Genomic DNA, 21073 nt, shown 5'->3' on the forward strand with positions numbered 1-21073 from the left:
TCAGTTCCAACTTATAGAGACCCTGTATAACTTTTCCGAGGGTTTGAGTTGCAGACTTGTGGTTCTTTGTCCAGTGCTGACCCTACAGCTTCACTTCAGTAGTGTCTTTGTGGTTTATCTCCTTTATTATGCAGGGAGTGCCTCAAAGTCTGACAAGGATCCTATTCTTTTTATATGCTGTATCACACCCCTTCCTATTTACTTGTATGCTAATCCATATCCTCTAACCATAAAAGGCATTTTGCCATTTGATACCAAATGTGTTTCTGTTCCTTGAGTTCTCTCCTAGTGAAGGGCATCACCCAGTTTCCCAAGCCAGAAATGTCATCATCTTGTCTCTTCTGCTCTAGGGAAGAAAATATCCCAAATTCAAGCATATTTTATAGAGACTCTTTGTCAAGTCTTAAACAGTACAAAGACACGACAAAGACCAATCATCTGGATGAGAGACACCATCAGCAAGAGGCCCAAAGGATTCTTATCCACATGGTCCAATTATGTTGTTGCTATATCCAACTCCTAGTGACCCTATATGGGATATCTGAGGAGTGACTGGTGGGTTTGAGCTGCAGATCTTGTGGTTAGCAGTCCAGTGCTTATCTTACAATGCCACACCAGGACCCTGGCTCAATTACAGAGCACAGAAAACAGAGGGAATACGTCACAAAATCATGATTCATGATGGCAGAAGAACAATTCATCACAGTTGCAGATGGGACTAGAGAAGCAGGAAAGGGATCTATACAGTTTGGCACATTAGGAAAGTTTATAGGATTGGTTCTGGGGCCAATATGTCACCTTGGCTGGAGTAGGCCTCAGGTCTCTGGTATCCCAATTTCCATTAAAGGCACACCTAGGCAAATCACTGAGACAGGAGACTGGCCCTCCCTGGGTAGTAAATCCATTTTCAAATGCACTCTGCCTGAGGGTACAGTTTTTAACATTGCCAGCTGGTAGTCAGAAGGAACTCAATAGTGGCTGACCTTAAGTCAACTCAAAATAAATTTAGGGATCCCAGTGTAAACTGTACCCTCTGCCAACCAAGAGCTCAGAATTTAAGCACTTCCCTTTCTTTCATTCTTTATATTCAACCAACAACCATGCCTTAACCATTCTACTTCCTGAAATAGCTCTCAATTTTAGCAGACCACAAGGACATCATTATGTCACCCAGACTACTGAGAAGCTTACTAACCAGTTTCCAATATGGTCCATTCCAATCCATTCACCATACAAAGCCAGTGATCATTCCCAAATTCAAATCATTTCGTGCTACTCCTGTGCTTAAAATATTTCTGGTTTCTTTTTGCCATTTAAATAAAACCCTAAATGTCACTGGAGTCCTGGTGTGGTGCTGTAGGATAAGTACTGGATTGCCAGCCACAACTTCGGCATTTCAAATCCACCAGCTGCTTCTCAGAATCCTTTTAAGTCACTAAGAGTGGGAAACACTGGATGGCACTTCACAACGAACTTCCCTACTATTTTTCTGTCTTATTTACTCCACTCTACTTTCTTGTAGGCAATCTTCAGCCATCCTGAACTCTTGAATCCCCAGAGAACACACTGCAGCCTCTGAGCGCCTCCCTCTGTACTGAACCCTTAAATTTCAACTATCACTCCTAGGCTATCCCTCCAGTTTTTACTCTTGAGTTCCCAAGCCACCCTGCACTTACACAGCAATTAAAAGTATTGCTCTGTAATTGCTCATTCACTAGTCTATCTCCTCTGGACTGTAGGACCCTGAAGGGTAGAAACCAGATGTTCTTATACTTTCCATCTCTAAAGCCTACACAAAACGCCCGACACACAATAATATTTAATATTTGTTGAATGAATAGCGACTCCCCCTTTCGGACAGATGGAGGTCTGAGTACCAGAAACATGAAGACAGAGAGGAGGCAAAATAAAAATCTCTATTAATAGGCACAACGATTTTCCATAAATTGTTACGAGTCCTGGTGTGGAGCTTTAGGCTAAGCACTGGACTGCTAACCACAAGGTTGGCGATTCAAACTCTCTAGCCGTTCCTTGGTCATTCTATACAGGGTTGCTCTGAGTCAGAACTAACTTGACAGCGCTTAACAACAACAAAACTAGGAGTTACTCAGTAAAGGGGACTAGGTTGACTCGCTGCCGGAGGCCACGAAGGATTCAAGTTGCCGAGGGTTGCCGCAAGAAAGGCGAGGCCGCCTAACAACAACAAAACTAGAAGTTACTCAGTAAAGGGGACCAGGTGACTCGTTGCCGGAGGACACGACGGATTCAAGTAGTCGAGGGTTGCCACAAGAAAGGCGAGGCTGGAGACAATAGCTTGGAATTCGGTCTCGTGTTTCCGGTGGGTTGGTCTTGCGCCCGGCCCGTGAGGCCCCGGGTGCGGGCTCGGAGCCCAGCTCGCGGCCACGAAGGCGCGGCGCCCTAGGGCTCCCGCCGCCGCCGCCACCGCTGCCACCTCCGCCACCTCCATCTCCACCTCACCTCCGACACCGTAGCCTCTCCCCGCCCCGCTCCTCCCCGGAAGTGACTTGAGGGCCGTCCGGAACCTCCGGGCACGGCGGCTGCAGCGTCACCAGCCAAGCCGGTGTGGGGCGGGCTGAGCGGCCACTGCCGCCGCCACCGCCACAGCCAACGAACCGGGGATCGCGCGGAGGTCAACGCGCCGGCCAGGGAAGGGGGCCCAGCGGTCGGGCCGAGAGCGACAGGCCGCCGGTGGGCGCGGGGCAACGACGACGCGGAGGAGGCGGAGTCCGGAGAGGGGTGGGGGCCGGGGAGGGCTAGGGTGGGCAGGGGGTGGGGGGTGTCCCTGGGCTCATGGAGCCGGCCGAGCTGGCAGGCGGCGGGGACCCCCCGGAGCCAGGTGGGTGCCCGGGACCGGGTTTGCGGGGCTTCGTCCCCCAAAAGGAGATCGTCTATAACAAGCTGCTACCCTACGCCGAGCGGCTGGACGCCGAGTCCGACTTGCAACTGGCCCAGATCAAAAACAACCTGGGCCGGGCCGTGCAGCTCCAAGAGCTGTGGCCCGGTGGTCTCTTCTGGACCAGGAAACTCTCCACGTAAGTGTGCCCAGGCCTGGCGAGGGAAAGGCTCAGTGGGAAGACGTCTAGGGTGGCTCTTTGTCCAGGAGAGCTGGATTTCCAGTTCTGCCCGGTCTCAAGCTGGTGGTCCCAGTGCTGTCTGCCCCATCCAAGGTCGCTACAGAAACCTGGGAAGCGCTCTCGCCTCTTCCCTAACACTTTCCTACACTTTCACCTGTCCTCCCCTCTTCCCCTGCTGCTTCGTCCTTAGGGGTTTGGGTTGTTGTCTTCCGAACCACAGACTCTGGGGAGCGGGAGGGCATGGGGCGTCGAGGGAGGGGAGGGGTGAGCTGTCTTTGAGGGTCCTCCCAGGTTCTTTTGCCTGTTGCAGGTCTAGGGGGTTGTACAGACAATTCTATTTTAAGGGAGGGATCCTCTGACTCCCCCGCGTACTTCCTCGATTTTCTTTTTGTCCTATGGTGTTGTTAAGTGCCATCAAGTCGGTTCCAGCTCATAGCGATAGGGTTTCTGAGGAGCAGCTGGTTGGTATGAACTGCTGACCTTGTGGCTCGCAGTTCCAGTGCTGAGCTACAATGCCGCACCAGAAGTTAGTCCCTTTATTCGCATCTAGTAACTTTTCTGCCCTCCGATTCTGAATGTGAGGCCGGAAGGAAACGTCTGGGTTCTGCTTTTCGGGGCCTGCCCAGTCTTTGTGAATTTGGTTGAAAAGATTGATTTAAAATCATCGCGTAGTGCCTCCTTGGAAAGTGCAATGACTGTAGACTTGTTGTTATGTGCCGTGGAGTCGGTTCCGACTATAGTGATCCTGTACAGGATTTACGACACTGTAAATCTTTACGGGAGCAGAAAGCCTCATCTTTCTCCCGCGATACAGCTGGTAGTTTCGAACTGCTGACCTTGCGGTTCGCAGACCGATTCGTAACCACTACACTACCAGAGCTCCTAGCAGACATTAATGTTGAATCTAGAACCTGAGAAAAGTGTATGTTGTCCCCAGTGTGATATTTCCTTTGGAAAGAGACTCTTAACAACACTTAAGGAAGACCTTGAAGAGGGCTATCAGTTTGCCTACTTGCTTGGAAGAAAGTAGATTACCTAAATCAGTTTCAAGAATTCTGCTTATTTTGTGTAAGCTAGGTGCAATCTATAGTGTCACTGAAAGTAGAGAAAAACTAATAAAAATAGACGGGGCTGGGGTGGGCATGAGAGAGACATTTGTTAGAAGTCCATCTTCACTGTGTCAGAAAAACTTTTCAAAAAAACAGTTTTGCCTTAGCATGTTTGATTAACTGTATAAAATCTGGTTAATGCAAGTGTATATGGATGGGTGAGCACACACAAGACTTAAGTCACTTAGACAATGTTTACTCAAATCTGCTGAGTGAACTGGGTGATGACTCAGGGTTTTGTAATGCAAGAGCCCTCTATGTTTCATCACACGGGTTGATTTTATCTGCCAGTTATTAAGGGCCCTCTGACAAATTTCTTGTGTGTGTGTGTGTGTGTGTGTGTGTGTGTGTGTGTGCTGGGAATAATTATCTTTTTAAATAGAAAGAAGCAAAAAAAAATTTAAAAACACACAATTTGTTGTTTTCTAAAGCATCAGAACTGACCCTTACTCTACGCACTGTAACAAAAGTGATCATAAATACCGAGGTTAACAGTCCTCCTCCTTAACTGTCAAATGCTGCAAACTGATTCTTGGGATTTCTTTCTGTGACATTTTGAACTTGGTGGGGCATTGTGTGACCTTGGTAGATTTTTTTTTTTTCTACTAAGTCCATATGTTGAGGGTTTTAGATGTGTTTGCTCTTCTTTAAGCCTTTAAATTTATACTTAAATGTCACACAATATGTGACAGTAACTGCCAGTTACTTGAATACTTGATCATATTTAGGAGTTGGCAAAAAAAAAGGGAAGATAGTAATGTAAATTTAGTTTCTGCCTGTAGCTCCTCAAATATAGGGAAGTTATTTAGTCATGTGTCAAAGTAGTCTGTGATTACTTTTGACTAAAAACTGCTGAGAACCCTTCCTGTGACTTTGTTTTTATATCCTGTAAATAAGCCAGAATATATCTTTCCACTAGGACTGAGCATTTTGTAAAGGGCTGGAAATACTTTCATAGATTAAGTACTTAGACCTAAAGAAGACTTAAGGGTGTGAGTGCTGTGCGGAGGCCCCGCCCCCACGTTAATCTGGGTGTCACAGGTATGTGTGGAGCAGAGTTCTGGGTTGGGATATACTCAAACTGCATTTGGCTCCTCCTTTTTGACTTTTCACCTCCTTTCTGTGGTTATTATAATTGCATTTTGAGATGAGAGGTCTATTAAGAAAGGTAGTTTCTTTATATTCTAGAATTGGCCCTGTAGTGTAATAAGACTGTTTTATATAGTAGTTTGAAGATTTAAAACTGCTGGTTCAAGTAAGATTGTGTTATGTAATGCACTGTTGTTGTTATGTGCCGTGGAGTTGGTTCAGACTCATAGCGACCCTGTACAGGGTTTCCGAGGCTGTACATCTTTACGGGAGCAGAAAGCCTCATCTTTCTCCTGCAGAACAGCTGGTAGTTTTGAACTGCTTACTTTGAGATTAGCATCCAGATTTGTAACCACCATGCTATCAGCTCCTATTTTATTGATAACAGAATAGAAATCTTGAGCCTAATCAGGGCTTCAAAGCATATTGCTTAAATAGTCCTTGGGCTAGCTGGCCCTTGCTGGCCTTTCTAGCTCTGTGGGGTTCTTTTAATTGGTCTGGAGGCAGGTGAGAAAAGGGGAGGCAGAACAAGTAAATGAACTACTGTTTCCCAGAAGCTAACCCTGCCCAGGATCATTTCTTTTTAAAATAGAATTTTGACTTTAGTAAATAAAGCACATACGTTGATTTGGTGTAATATGAAGCAAATTGTGATTTTTTTGTTTGTTTGATACAGTAAAATGTTATAGTCTATGCTGTATTATAATGAAATGCTGTATATTATACTGAAGAAACATTAAATTAGCCAATTAAACTGCTGCTCCCTTTAGACTGAAACTGCAGTTGATTAGAGAAAATATCAAGTGCATACAAAATAAAACATCTAATGAACCCAGTGTACCTATCACTCATCTTCAACTATTACATTGGTTCAGATGGACACTGGATGCTAAAAGCAGTTGTTAAGTGCCTTTAAGTTAGTTCCGCAGTACATACCACAAATGCTCCCATTTGGAATCTTGGCGTTGATGATGGATATTCTTGGCCTGTACTTCATGTTTCTTTCCTTTTAGTTCATTCTCTCTTGACATTTTGTCATGATTTTATATTCTTTGTGTACATATCTTTCTTCCTTTACCTTGAGATTTCTTGAAGTTGTTGTTAAAACTACCATCGAGTCAGTTCTGACTCCTAACGACTCTGTATAGGGTTTCCGAGGAGCAGCTGGTGGCTTTGAACTGCTGATCTTGTGGTTCGCAGTCCAGTGCTTAGTGTCTTCCATATTCTAGTTTCTACTCCCAGCATTTATTCAGTGGTGGGGTACCTTCACAAGTACTTATTAATATTAGCATAAACTTGTATGGTTGTTGTTGAGTTTTTTGTTTTTAAATAAAAAAGTATGCAAATCTATGGAGTTGTTACTTTGTGATATAATCAAAATAGAGAAAATTAATCTGGGATGAAATCTATTTTGATATTGGGTTCAGAAGAAAGGAAATAACTAAGAAACAGAAAGAGCCTTCTTAGTAAAGGAAAGGAGTATGTTTCTTACCCCAAAGTGAAAATGAAGGGTGTGGTGGGCAGATGGAGTTTAGCAAAGTTAAATAGAGGGAAAAACATATATTGACTGCATCACGCAGTTTGAGACTTTGTTTTTTTATTTAAAAAAAATGTAATATAAGGGGACTTTAAAGAGTTTTTGGAAAAATGAAAAGGTAATGGAAATTCCTCTCAAACTTTCTCCAGCTCCCTCATTGTTATGGTTAAATATTTAGTATTACAAAATTTCAACTATAATTATGATTTTTGATACCTATAAACTGTTATGCTAATTTGACTTACAACAAATTAGGAAAAAAAATTTAAAAGAAGTTTCACAATATCTAGAGCCTAAATTTTGAGTTTAAAAATAAAGGCTTTTTTCCTTTTCAAGAAAACACAACATTGCTGGTATGAAATAGCATAAGAATAGTATTGTAATTTGAACAGTTGACAATTGCTTAAGAATTCTTTCAAATGCTTTGTAACCTTATGTTAGACATTACAAATGAAATTTGCTAGTAATATTTGGACTGTTCTGTGTGGGTGTTTCATTTTTATAAGCCAGGGATGAAGCAGAAGTTTGTAGAGCTAGAAAGCAGTCTTTTACTTGTAAGTGTGTATATTTTCAGGCAGATAATTCTTTTTCTTGTTACTCTATTTGAATGGAGTTTTAATAGAACTTGGGATTTGGAGCTGATTCCTGAAAGATATAATGTGAATACTTTACATTCATCGTTTTACTTCAATCCTCACAACCCAAGTGAGATATAGCAGTATTTATTATCCCGGTATTATTCTTACAGAAAGAAACAAGACTTAATGAGGTTTTATAACAGCTAATTTGCCTGATGATCATAAAATAAAGTTCTTGGTCATAACCATTATGTGATAGACTGTGTCCAGAGGAAGGAAAGTCCCCTGGGCTTTAAATCATAGGAGTTCTACTCAGGAGAACTGCAGCTAGGTAAGGAAGAAAACCAAGAAGTTATTTAAATATGGAGGAACAGAGATAAGATTTAGTAAACTGGCCATCCTGTCCTCTGTTCATGCTTGGTAAGGTGTTTGGTAAGGTAGTGAGTCAGCGAAAAAGAGGAAGACCCCCAGCGAGATGGATTGGCAATAGGGCAGCATCAATGGGCTCAAGCGTGGCAACAATTGTGAGGTTGGCCCAGGACCGGGCAGTGTTTCGTTCTGTTGTGCAAAGGTTGCTATGAGTCGGTACCGACTTGATGGCACCTAACAATGACAGCAACCACCCTCTGTTCAGTAGAATGGCCCCTATGGTTTCCAAGGTTATTATCTTTCTGGAAGCAGACTACTAAATCTTTCTTCCACGAAACAACAGGTAGATTCAAACCTCCAACTTCTTGCTTAGTGGCCTAGCGCTTTAACATTATGCCACCAAGCCAAAAACCTAACCCTTTGCCATAGATTCGATTCTGATTCACAGCAACTCTTTATAAGGTTTCCAATTTGTAAATCTTCACAGGAGCAGCCAGACAGCCTCATCTTTCTTCCAGAGGAGCTGGTTGGTGAATTTGAACTATTAACCTTGTGGTAGGAGCAGCTAGTGGCTTTATACAACCTACCTCATGCTCAGCAGTCCACTGGTCATCCGACAGTGTCACCAGGGAGCCTTAAATTGACTATTTGTTGTTATTAGGTGCTGTTAAGTGGGTTCAATTCATATCTACCCCATGGCCTTGCACTACATTCACAGTAGTGGCTATGTTTGAGCCCATCCTTGAAGCCACAGTGTTAAACCATCCTGTTAAGGGTCTTCTTCTTTTTCACTGACCTCTACTTTACCAAGCATGATGCTTTTCTCCAGGGACTGGTCCCTCCTTATAACAAGTCCAAAGTATGTGAGATGAAAGCTCACCATCCTCGCTTATAAGGACCATTCTGTTTGTACTTCTTCCAAGACAGATTTTTGTTCATTCTTCTGGCAATCTATGTTGTTATGGGCCGTGGAGTCGTTTCTGACTCATAACGAGGACCCTGCACAGGGTTTCCGAGGCTGTAAATCTTTACAGGAGCAGAAAGCCTCATCTTTCTCCCGTGGAACAGCTGGTAGTTTCGAACTGCTGACCTTGCGATTTGCAGCTGGATTCGTAACCACTATGGTATATCTATAATTCAAATGTATCAATGATTTTTTTGGTCTTATTGAATCATCACCAGGTGTGGCACTGTAGGATAAGCACTGGACCACAAGGTTGGCTTGAATCACAAGGTTGGTGGTTCAAACTCACTAGCTGCTCCTCAAAAACCCTATACAGGGTCCCTATGAATCAGTACTGACTCAGCGGAATTTAACAACAATGTTAAAGTGACATCTTTGCTTTTTAACACTTTAAAGAGGTTTGTTGAAGTAAATTTGCTCATTGTAATATGCTGTTTGATTTCTTGATTACTGTTTCCATGGTCGTTGATTGTGGAGCCAAGTAAAATGAAATTCTTGACAACTTCAGTTTTTTTTTGTTTTTTTTTTTGCATTTATCCTGATGTTGCTTATTGGTCCAGTTGTGAGAATTTTTTTCTTTATGTTGAGATGTAACCCCTATTGAAAGCTATAGTCTGTAATTGCTGATCTATATCGGTAAGTACTTTAAGTCCTCTTTGCTTTCAGAAAAGGTTATGTCATCTGAGTATCACAGATGGTTAATGAGTCTTCATCCAGTCTTGCCACAATCTCTATAGAGTCTAGATTGGATTATTTGTTCAGCATACGGAGTGAATAAGTATGGTGAAAAGTATATAACCCTAATGCATACCTTTCTTGATTTTAAATTAGACAATATCCCATTATGTCTGAACAACTGGTCTAGACACATGAGGCACAATTAAGTGGAATTACCATTCTTCTTAATGTTGTTCATAATTGGTTATGGTGCAAATAGTCAAATATCTTTGCATAGTTAATAAAACACTGGTAAATTTCTTCCTGATATCCTATCAGCCAAGATCCATCTGAAATCAACAATGATAACCCTCATCCGCATTTTCTTCTGAATCTGAATCTTGCTTAATTCTTTGGCAGTTAGTACTGCTAAAACCATTTTTTAATTATCTTCAGCAAAATATTGCTTGAGTGTGATTTTAATGATACTTGATTTTCACATTTTATTGGATAACCTTTCTTTTGAATGGGCACAAATATGGATCTCTTCCAGTCAGTTGGCCAGGTGGCTGTCTTGCACATTTCTTGGCACAGAAAAGTCAGGACAGTGTTGCATCCATTTGTTGAAACACCTCAGTTGGTGTTTCATTAATTCCTGGAGCTTTGTTTTTCACTAGCGCCTTCAATGCAGTTTGTAGCTTGGACATCTTCCATCTGTATAATAGATTCTTGATCATGTGCTACTCCTGAAATGATTGAACATAGACCAGTGGGGTTTTTTTTTTGTATTCCTTCTATGCTCCTCTTCATCTTTGCTTTTTTTTACGTTTTATTGTGATTTGGGTGAAAGTTTACAGAGCAAGTTGTTTTTGTTTTGTTTTTAGTAATTTGTAATTAGCATTGTCACTTAATGCTAATTTTGCGGTTCGTATTTTGCCCACTGTTGTTAGGTGTCGTCAAGTTGGTTCTGACCCATAGCAACCTTATATAGGGTTTCCAAGAAGCGACTAGTGAACTTGAACCGCTGACCTTGCGATTCAAACCTACTTTGTAATCCATGGTGTGGCCCTGTGGGCTAGTGCGCCAGACTGCAAAGTCATTTGAACTGCAAGGTTGGCGGTTCAAGCTCATCAGCTGGTCCTCGGAAACCCTATACAGGGTCGCTATGGGTCGGAACCGACTCAACGGCATTTCACAACAACACCAACATATTAACCCACAGCACCACAGCAGGACTCAATTGTAACTTGAAGCTTTACTTTTTTTCTTCAGTTCTTTCAGCTTGAAAAATGCCTAACTTGTTTTTCCTTTTTGGTTTTCTGACTCCAGGTCTTTGCACATTTCATTGTAATACTTTTCTTTGTTTTACCAAGTCATCCCTTGCTGTTTGTCTGTTTTGCTTCATATTTCTTCCAATCTATTTTATTTTTCTTCCAATCACTTCAGCTATTCTACATTCAAGAGCAAATTTCAGAGTCTCTTCTGATGTCCATTTTTGGTGTTTTATTTCCTGTCTTCTTAATAACCTTTTGCTTTCTTCAAATGTCATTGATGTCACACGTTACTTGCCTGGTTTGGTCATTCGTGTTCAATGTATCAATTATATTCTCGATGTGGTCTATAAAATTCAGGTAGAACCTGCTCAAGGTCGTACTTTGGGTATTGTGTACTTTCCACAGATGTAGTCCATTTGATTCTTCTGTATTCCATCTGGAGAGGGCCGCACGTTTAGTTGCCATTTACAGTATTGGAAAAGGTATTTGCAATGAAAAAGTCATTGGACCTGCAAAATTCTATCATGTAATCTCTGGTGTCATTTCTATCACTGTTGTTGTTGTTATGTGTTGTTGAGTCAGTTCTGACCCATAGTGACCCTGTATAGGGTTTCTGAGGAGTTCCTGGTGAGATTAAACTGCCAACCTTGCAAATCAAACCAACTTTGCAGTCCAGCTCATTAACCCACAGGGCCACACCAGGACTCCTTTTTATCAATCACTAAGACTATAGTTTCCAGTTACCAATCTTTCTTTGTTTCCCATTTTACATTTCCAGTTATCATCAGTAGTGTGTATGATTGTATGTTTGATCAGTTTCAGACTGCTCAATTTGATTTAAAAAAAAAACTTCAATTTCTCTATCTTTGGTATTAGTAGTTGGTGGTTAAATTAGAATAATAGTCATATTTACTGGTCTTCCTTATATATATTTGGAGATTATCCTACTATCACTGTTAGTATTGTACTTCAGGATTTTAATTTGTCATTCTCAGTGTTACAGTTTGAATTGTCTCTCCAAAATATGTGCTAACTTGGCTGAACCATGTAGCAGTTATACAGTGATGTAATGTTGCAATTATGTAATGAGCCTTCATGATGTGATCTTATGTGATAAACGAATAAGAAATTTAAGGCTGGGATGTTGTTGTTAAGTGCTGTTGAATCAGTTCTGACTCATCGTGACCCTGTATAGCGTTTCTGAGGAGTTGCTGGTGGGTTTGAACCACTGACTTGAGATTAAGCAGTCCAGTGCTTGCCCGATAGCCACACCAAGACTTCATTGCTGGGATGCAACACTCTTAATGCCATCACATTTCTAATCTAAATGTGATGGGAGTTTACCTGGGGTGTGGTCTGCAATACCTTGTGGTGCTGTGGGCTAATGCACTGAACTGCAAAGTCAGTTTGAACCACAAGGTCACCAGTTCAAGCTCACCAGTTAGTTGCTCCTTGGAAAACCTTATACAGGGTCAAACCCTATACAGGGTCACTATTGGTCGGAAGCGACTCAGCTGCACTTAGCAACAACAACAAAACAAGAAGAGATCAGAGGGACCTAGAACCATTAAGAAAGAACTGGGGGTAGGGGTGGGGGAGGGAGATTGCTGCCAGGACACATGGAGATCTCCAAGGAATGTCTGGTCTACAGATGCTGAAAGGAGATTATGTTTCCCTAGAGCTGACACTCTGATTTTGGACTTGTAGCCTGTGGGTTAATGTGATGGACTGCAAGGTCAGCAGTTCAGGCTCACCAGCTGCTCTTCGGAAACCCTATACAGGATTGCTGTGGGTCAGAGCCGACTTGACGGCACTTAACAGCAACAACAAATTCTTAGAGAATACATTTCTGTTTGTTAATGCCATCCACTTGTGGTATTTCTGTCATAGCAGTGCTTAGATAACTAAGAGAACTGGCATAATAGTCCATGTATGTATCTGATTACAAATGACCAGTACCAGTCCATTTCATTTCACTAAATAATGCCTGATAGCAGACTTTATGCTTCCGTGCCACTTTTGACAACTTCCAGTATTCCTAGATTCATACTTTGTACATTGTACTTTCCGATTATTAGTGGATATTTGCAACTGTTTCTTCTATTTTGTGTTGTGCCACATCAGCAGATGAAATTCCACAAAGCTTTACTCAATCCGTGTCAATACGGTTAACTCTAATTTGAGGCGTCAGCTCATTTTCTCATATTTGTGTCATATTTTGAGTGTGTTCCAACCTGAGGGACTTGTCTTCTGGCTCGATAGCAGACAGTATTCCACTGCTATTCATAAAGTTTTCACTAACCGTATTTCTTCAGAAGTAGATTATCAAGTTCTCCTTCCTAGTCTATCTTAGTCTGGAAGCACTGCTGAAATATCGATGGCATAGATACTGGTGGCATCATGCAAGCAACCACCATATGACAACGTGACCTTACAGACTGTTAACTATGAATGTCAAACATTATGTTGAAATAATCGCTTATCCGTTTTCTGTCTAGAGTTGTGTGTTCCAGGGCCATTTATTAACTTATTTTTAAAGCTTCTGTTGCTTGTTGCCATATCTGGCTCATTACTGACACTCAGTAAAACATTTCAGTTTTTTCCCTTTATATATGTCTCAAGAGAGAAACAGCTGGGAAAAGAATAGAGGCATCATTATTAGGTGTTAATAGTAAATGATTTTATTGCTCTCGAAATTGTAGTGTCAATTTTAATATGTCATAAAGAGTTTAATTCTAGATTACGATATTCTGAAATTGTGACTGTTGTGTCTAAACTGGTTGATGAGGATAAAGAGTAATATGTCTAAGATCTACTTGCTTTCCTTGAGAAATAGTATACTGAATAAAGATGATATTAAGTGCTGTCAAGTCAGTGCTGACTCATACTAACCCTGTCTAGAGTTTCCAAGGAGCAGTTGATGGGTTTGAACTACTAACCTTGTAAATAACAGTCTGTTGCTTTTCCTACATGGATTCTCTGGGGGTTTTTTCAGTGTGTTTTGGAAACCTATTTTATGTTTTTAAAGCATGTTTGCTTAATCTGATCAAAGAAAATTTTTTTTTAGCTTAAGGGTTTTTTTGTGTGTGTTTTGTTTTTAAAGCAGATTAGCCTTGGCTTATATTTATGTAAGCCAGCATATTCCTCAAGATATACTTGTGCATTCAACCATTTGAACAAATGTTTCTCAGATCGTCCATCTTGTTTCATTTCTGTTTAGATCAGAAGATTAAATATGTATAGATGCATGGGACCTGTCATCAAGTAGCTATCAGTCAACTAAAGAAGGAAACTACTAGATATATACATAACTCTATTAGTAACGCACAGGATGAAAAAATGTTAAGTCTTATAGAGTCTTTTAAGGGGCAAAGAAGACTTTTGGTTGGGAATGAGGACTGTGAAAGAGGGTGTCTTAAAGGATAGATTGGCTTCTGAGGATATTGTCCTGGATTGACCTGTTGTTGTTAAGTACCGTGAATTCGGTTCCAACTCATAGTGACCCTGCATAGGGTTTCCGAGGCTGTAAATCTTTATGGGAGCAGAAAGCCTCATCTTTCTCCCATGGAACAGCTGGTAGTTTCAAACCGCCGACCTTGAGGTTAGCAGCCTGATTCGTAACCACTGTGCCACCAGAGCTCCTTGGATTGACATGTATCCCTCAAAATATGCATCTTTATTTGGCTAGGCCAAGATTCTCATTGGTTTGGCAGTTATATAATGATGTAATTTGGCAGTTATACAATGATGTAATCATTCCCCATGATGTGATCCAGTGATTAGATGGTATGCAACACTTTACTCGGGGCACAACCCTGATCTGATCTAAGGAGAGTTTCCCTGAGGTGTGGCCAGTATCACTATCTTACAAGAGATAAAAGCAGAAAGAAAGAAAAAAGAGAGACAGATAAAAGCAGAGGAGGAGGGGCCTCCTACCACCAAGGAAGAGTTTATCCTTTATCTGGCATCCCTGCACTGACTAGAGATGAAGGATGACAGGACCATCCTCCAAAGCTGACAGAGACAGATAGCCTTTCCCTGGAAGCTGGTGCCCTCCTTGAATTCAGGCTTCTAGCCTACTAAACCGTAAGGGAATAAATTTGCCTTTTAAAAGACATATAGTTGTGGTATTTCTATTATAGCAACTCTAGAAGTGGAGGGCAAGTATAAATAGATAATTCACATGAAAATAATTATATAGTAAGAAAACGTCTTAGAAGATATTCAGCCTCATAATTAAATATAAATGGAAGTTGATTATATTGGTTGTACATTTTTATTGACTTAAGTAGATTTTTAAAAAACATCGCACCAGTTAGTCTGCTAAGGTCTCTTGGTTATCAAACCTGGCAAGATATCTGGGAACTTAAAAAAATACCTGGGACACACCCTGGAAAAACTAAATAAAAAATAATCTGTGCCTGGGACTCTTTAATGTGCATTGATCAATTATCTATCACCATAACCTTGTGAGGAAATGGAGGTTTTGCAGATTCACAGAAGATTGAATGATTTGTAAAAGGGACTGACACAGAGCAGTGGACAAGTGACAAAGGTGTGGAGCTATACTGCTCTTGGTTGGTTACAGTAGTGAAGTCAATAAATCATCCACAATTGCTTATAATTTTGCCAATTTCAAAGCACGCTAGTGTGATAACAAGATATTCTGAACTTTATGAATCAAGCTGCTAACCTCTTGGTCAGCAGTTTGAAAGTACCAGCTGTTCCATGGAAGAAAGATGAGGCTTTCTGCTCCTGTAAAGCTTTATAGCTTCAGAAACCATACAGAGTAACTAACTATCAGTTGGAAACAACTCCACAGCACATAACATTACCAACTTGCTTTTGGTGTCCTGGTGTGGCACTGTAGGATAAGCACTGGACTGCAAGGTCAGTTTGAAATACAAGGTCAGGTTAATGGTTCAAACTCACCAACCACCTCTGGGAAACCCTATACAGGGTGGCTATGAGTTGGAAATAACTCATCCGCACTTAATAACAACTTGCTGTTGAGAGCCTTGTGGCTCTGTAGAATAAGCACTGAACTGTAAACCACCTGTTGGTCCTCGGGAGGAAAATGAGACTTTCTGTTTTTACAAGATTTACAGCTTTGGAAACTTTGTTACAGGGTCACTGTGAGACGTAATCAACTCAACAATGCTGTAACAACACTACCTTGCCTTTTGTTCTATACCAACAATCACTGTAAATTAATACCCTTTATTGTGTGTGTGTAATAATTTATTCCCTCTTTTGCTCTGTCGCTTAGGGGAAATGGGAGACTAAGGAAGTTTTTGATGATTGTGTCTCCTTACCACAAATGTACAGAGATTGCACTGCACAGTGCTTAAGGCATGCTTTCCTTACTAGTTAAGCTAAACAACGATTTGGTGTTAAGATTTCAGGGATGCTTTTGGTTTAAGTAATGATAGTCTTAATGTTGTTTTGAAATAATATATTACTTGAAATTTATTGATAGATATAATTAGAACCTTAGCTATCCAGTGATTACTCTGAAGTAAAATAACGGATCAGTGATCAAGCTTGCATGGAAAACTAGCTTTTTTATCCTCTAGCCAAGCTCTATTTATTTATTAATTAATAAACTAAATAATTTGGTGTATTTATTTAAGTAATGTTAAATAATTTTATTTCTTAGTTATTTTGTTGTTGTTTTTAATAATAGTCAGAACACTGTTTAGGGTTTATGGTAGAAAAACTTTATTTGACAATGTTAGCCATTTTATTGAATAATGATTATTCCTATTATACCAGTGTCTTTCTTGAGACTTTACATTAAGTACATTATGAGGTTGTGAGGAGGAAGCAGCTGAATGATGAAAGGAACTTTTGTATTTCCTTTTTACTTCGCCCCCCGCCCCCCTTTGTGGGAGGATGGAACAGGATGATTTGTCATCTGCACACTCAGGATTATTTAAAGAAATATTCTGTTAGAAAGTTTAATCCTGACTTTTCTAAACTTTAAAAGTATTTCAAGAGACCTGTAAACCACTAGGTCTGTGGCTTAAAACCACGAGCCACTCCTTGGAACCCCTGTGCAGGGTTGCTTTGGGTCAGAACTGACTTGACAACACTTAACCGCAACAACAATAACTAAGATACAAGGTTGGCACTTCATCCTCACCAGCCACTCTGTGGGAGAAAGAAAAGACTTTGTGCTTACATAGAGATAATGCAGACTTGAAAACCCTATACAGGGTCACTGTGAGTCGGAATAATTGGTTTTAATGGTAATTTTTAGCCTGAATTATATGTTTTCATTTTGAGGTGTTAAAGTGTTCTATAAATTTTAGAGAATAGTTTCTTAGCTGATATGTCGCTGCCAAAAAATTTCCCAGTCTATTGGCTCCATTTTTACTCTTCTGGCCGAATCTTTTGATGCACGTGTCTATTTTTAGGATGTCCCAGTCATCTGTTTTTTCTTTTGCTGTTTGTGTGAGTGCTTAGTTATGTTTGGTAGTTTATGCTATTTATCAGAGCCCCTAAGTTTGTTCTTCATTTTTCATTGATGATCTTTATAATTCTAGGTTTTACATTTGGGTTTTTAATCCACATTAAGTTCATTTTTGTATATGGTGTGAGATACGAGTCTGGTTTGATTCTTGCTTTGGAAGTACATTTGTTGAAGAGACTATATCCCTTCCCCATTAAGTGTGTTTCAGCCCTTTGTCAAAAATCAACTGACCACAGGTGAATGGATTTACTTATGGATTCTCAATTCTGTTCTATAAATCTATGTGACTTTCATTGTACCAGGATCAGGCTGTTTGGAATATTGTGACTGTGTAGTAGATTTTGAGATTGAGAAGTAAGAGGCCTCTTGGTTCTTTGTTGTTGTTTTTAAAGTAATGCTTTGCTTCTCTGAGGTGTCTTTCCTTTCCATAGAAAAAAAAATTGTTAGATGCTGTTAAGTTACCTCCAACCCATAGTGACACCCCTGCCCCCATGCACAACAGAATGAAACACTTCCCATTCCTGCTCCATCCCCACAATTGTTACTATGTTTGAGCTGCCACTGTGTCGATCCATCTTGTTGGGGGTCTTCCTGTTTTTCACTGACCCTCCACCTCCTCAAGCTTGATGTCCTTCTCCTTATCATGATTAGTTTTCCCTTATTTTTAACGAATGGTGTTGGAATCTGGATGGGATTGCATTATATCTGTAGATTGCTTTGGATAGTATTGACATTTTCACAACGTTGTATCTTCTTGTCTATGAACATAGTATATTCTTCTGCTCCCATAAAGATTTACAGCTGTGGTCACTGTTGAGTAGGAACCAACTTGATGGCACACTACCATCTTTGGTTTTCTTATAGTATGTTTTGTAGTTTTCTTTGTTGTAGGTCTTTTGTTTCTCTGGTTAGATTTATTCCTAAGTATTTCATCTTTTGGGTGACTATTACAAATGGTACTATTTTCTGGATTTCTTTTTCAGAGTTCTCTTTTTATTAGTGTAAAGGAATACAACTGATTTTTGTATGTTGATCCTGTACCCTGCCACTTTGTTAAACCTTTCAATGAGTTCTTACAGTTTTCTTGCTGAGTTTTTACTTCTTTGTCAGTATTTATGCTTTTAATTTCCCTTTCTTACTTTTATGTGTTGTTAAATGCTGTCTAGTCGGTTCTGACTCATAGCCACCTTGTATAGCTGTGAGGTTTCTGAGGAACGACTGGTGAGTTGGAACCACCCACCCTATGGTTCAAACTGACCTTTCAGTCCAGCGCATTAACCTGCAACTAAAACTTCCAGCAAAATGTTAAATATGAGTGGTGATGAAGGGCGACCTTGTCTGGTTCCTGATTGTGAGACGAATGCTTTTGGTTTCTCTTCTTTTAAAATAAAGTTGACTGGTAGTTTTGTATTGTTGTTGTTGTTAATTGCCATCGTGTTTGTTTCAACTCATAGCTACCCTGTATAGGGTTTCCAAGGAGCTGCTGGTAGGTTTGAACAGTGCGTATCCTACAGCGCCATACCAGAGCTCCATGATTTTGTATGGTTGTTGTTGTTATTGTTCAGTACTGTCAAGTCGATTCTGACCCATAGAGACCCTGTATAAGGCTTACTAGGAGCTGCTGGTGAGCTTGAACCACTGGCCTTGTGGTTCAAACCAACTTTGCTTTCCAGTCCACTGCGTTAACCCACAGTGCCGCACTGGGATTTTGATATATGCCCTTAATTATGCTAAGGAATTTCCCTTCTTTCTATTTTGTTGAGTGTTTTTGTCAGGAATGGGTGCTGAATTTGGTCAAATGCTTTTTCTGCATCAATCTATATGATCATGTGTTTTTTTGTTTTGTTTCATTTATGTGGTAAATTACATTGTTTTTCTACTGTTAAGCCATCCCTCCTCCATACCTTGGTCATGATGTATTATAATTTTTTATATATTGTTGTATTTTATTGGCTAGGATTTTGTTGAGAATTTTTGCGTCTCTGTTCATGAGGGATATTTGTGTGTATATATATATATATATATATATAATTTATTTTTTTCAGTGCTATCTTTGCCTAGCTTTGATATCAGGATTATGGTTGCTTCTGAAAATGTGTTCAGGAGTTTTTCTTCCTTTTCTATATTCTGAAATAGTTTGTGTAGAATTGGCATCAGCTTCTCTGTGAGTGTTTGGTAGAATTCACCAGTAAAGCCCTCTGGATCAGGATTTGTTTTAGTTGGGCATCTTTTAATGACTTGTTCAATTTCTTATGTTATACATCTTTGCAAGTTTCTGCTTCAGTCTATGTAAGCTTAGGTAGGTTGTATGTTTCAAGAAATTAGTCCATTTCTTACAAATTTTCAAATTTGTTGGAGTACAATTCTTCATTTCATTGTGTTATTTTTATTTTCAGGGATTCTATTGTGATGTGTAATGCATCTTTTACTTTTCTTTTGTTAGGTTTATGAATCGTTTGTTGATTTTATTAATTGTATTGTTTTCAATTTCTACTTAATTTATTTCTACTTTAACTTGTATTATTTCTTTATTTCTAATGGCTGTAGGCTATTCTCTTTCTAATTGTTGGGTTAAGGTGTTGATTTTGGTTCTTCTTTTTGGATGTGTGTGTTTTTTGCTATAAAATACCCTTTGAGCACTGCTTTTTCTGTGCCCCAAAGATTTTGGTGTGTTGTGTTTTGTTCTCATTTGGTTCCAGTATTTTTTAAAATTTCTTCTGTTACATAGTAGGGTTTTTTTTTCTGTTGTTGTTTTGGGTTTTTTGTTTAAGGTTTTTATTGTGGATTGAGTAGAAGTTTATAGGGCAGATCATCAGTTTTACATTCAACGAATCAAATACCTTCTTTCATTACAGTGATTATAATCCCCTCCATGTACCATCAGTTAACAGTGTTTCAATTCATTTTAGCTCTTTTTTTTTAAAAAAACAAACACTCAGGCATCTATAATAATTTACACCACCAAAGGGCACCTTCCACATGTTTGCCTTCCTGGCTGCCAGCTCTTCGTCCCTCTCTTCCCATGAATCTAGAATCCTCATCTGTGCCCTCTCTCCATGTCCCCTTCTCTGCCTTCATCTCTGGTGTCCCTGCTTCTCTGGATAAGGTCTAGCATTCCACATGTGCTCTTCTCCCTTGATAGTCCTAGGGTCCTTTTTTTCTGGACTGCAAGATTAACCCACTCCCCCATTTTTGTTAAAAAACTTCTACCTTAACAATTGTGACAGTCGCAAATAGTCATGATAAGAATTACTCACTGTTGAATCATAAAAATCTTATTCCCATATCTTTTAACCAGACCCATCTAGACAAGATGAAAACTATTCACCGGGGACTCTTCTTTTCCCCATACACTATTAAACTAAGCTCCCCCTTGAAACCTTGTAAACCAGTTACTTCATGCCTTTATTGCCCCCTCATTTTAGGTAGCCGATGTCTAAGTTGGCCATCCCTATCAACCCTGTGTACAGAGGGGATAGCATTGATACTTGATGTGAAGACTCTTCCCCTCTCTGGTGGTATATAGAGTTACTACCTCCATGAGTATAGGTCAGGTTCATAAAATTGTAGCAATTGACCCTTGTTTCCTTTATCAACAATTGTTTTTTGTTGTTGTTGTTGTTGTTATTGTTTTATCTTCCTTTAGTCGAGTTCTGATTATCAAGCCATAGAGGCTAGGTCAGTTGGGTACTATCTGCAAATTTGGGTGTTCTTGTGCATCTCCCCTTACTTCGTATCAGCTGGATGCTTCACTGCCCAGTAGCTTTTAAGAAGGATTTTGTTTCCATTTTCACCTACTTGATTTTTTTCACTTGATCTTCATATTGTTGATTTCTAATTTTATAGTACTGTGGTCTGAGAACATGCTTTTTATAGTATTCTGATGTTTTAAAATGTATTGAAAATTGCTTTATGGCTTAATATTT

General features: G+C 40.0%; 1 protein-coding gene across 1 annotated transcript in view; it reads left to right on the forward strand.

Moving 5' to 3' along the window:
- The first annotated feature begins 2811 nt into the window (after positions 1-2811).
- Positions 2812-21073, forward strand: part of PSME4 (proteasome (prosome, macropain) activator subunit 4) — a 122577-nt gene continuing 104315 nt past the window's right edge. The window contains exon 1 of the mRNA XM_006873538.1: positions 2812-3053. Within this exon, the coding sequence (XP_006873600.1) occupies positions 2812-3053 (242 nt within the window). The remainder of the gene's footprint in view (positions 3054-21073) is intronic.

This window comes from Chrysochloris asiatica, unplaced genomic scaffold, assembly GCF_000296735.1.
Source record: "Chrysochloris asiatica unplaced genomic scaffold, ChrAsi1.0 scaffold00245, whole genome shotgun sequence".
Lineage (NCBI taxonomy): Eukaryota > Metazoa > Chordata > Mammalia > Afrosoricida > Chrysochloridae > Chrysochloris > Chrysochloris asiatica.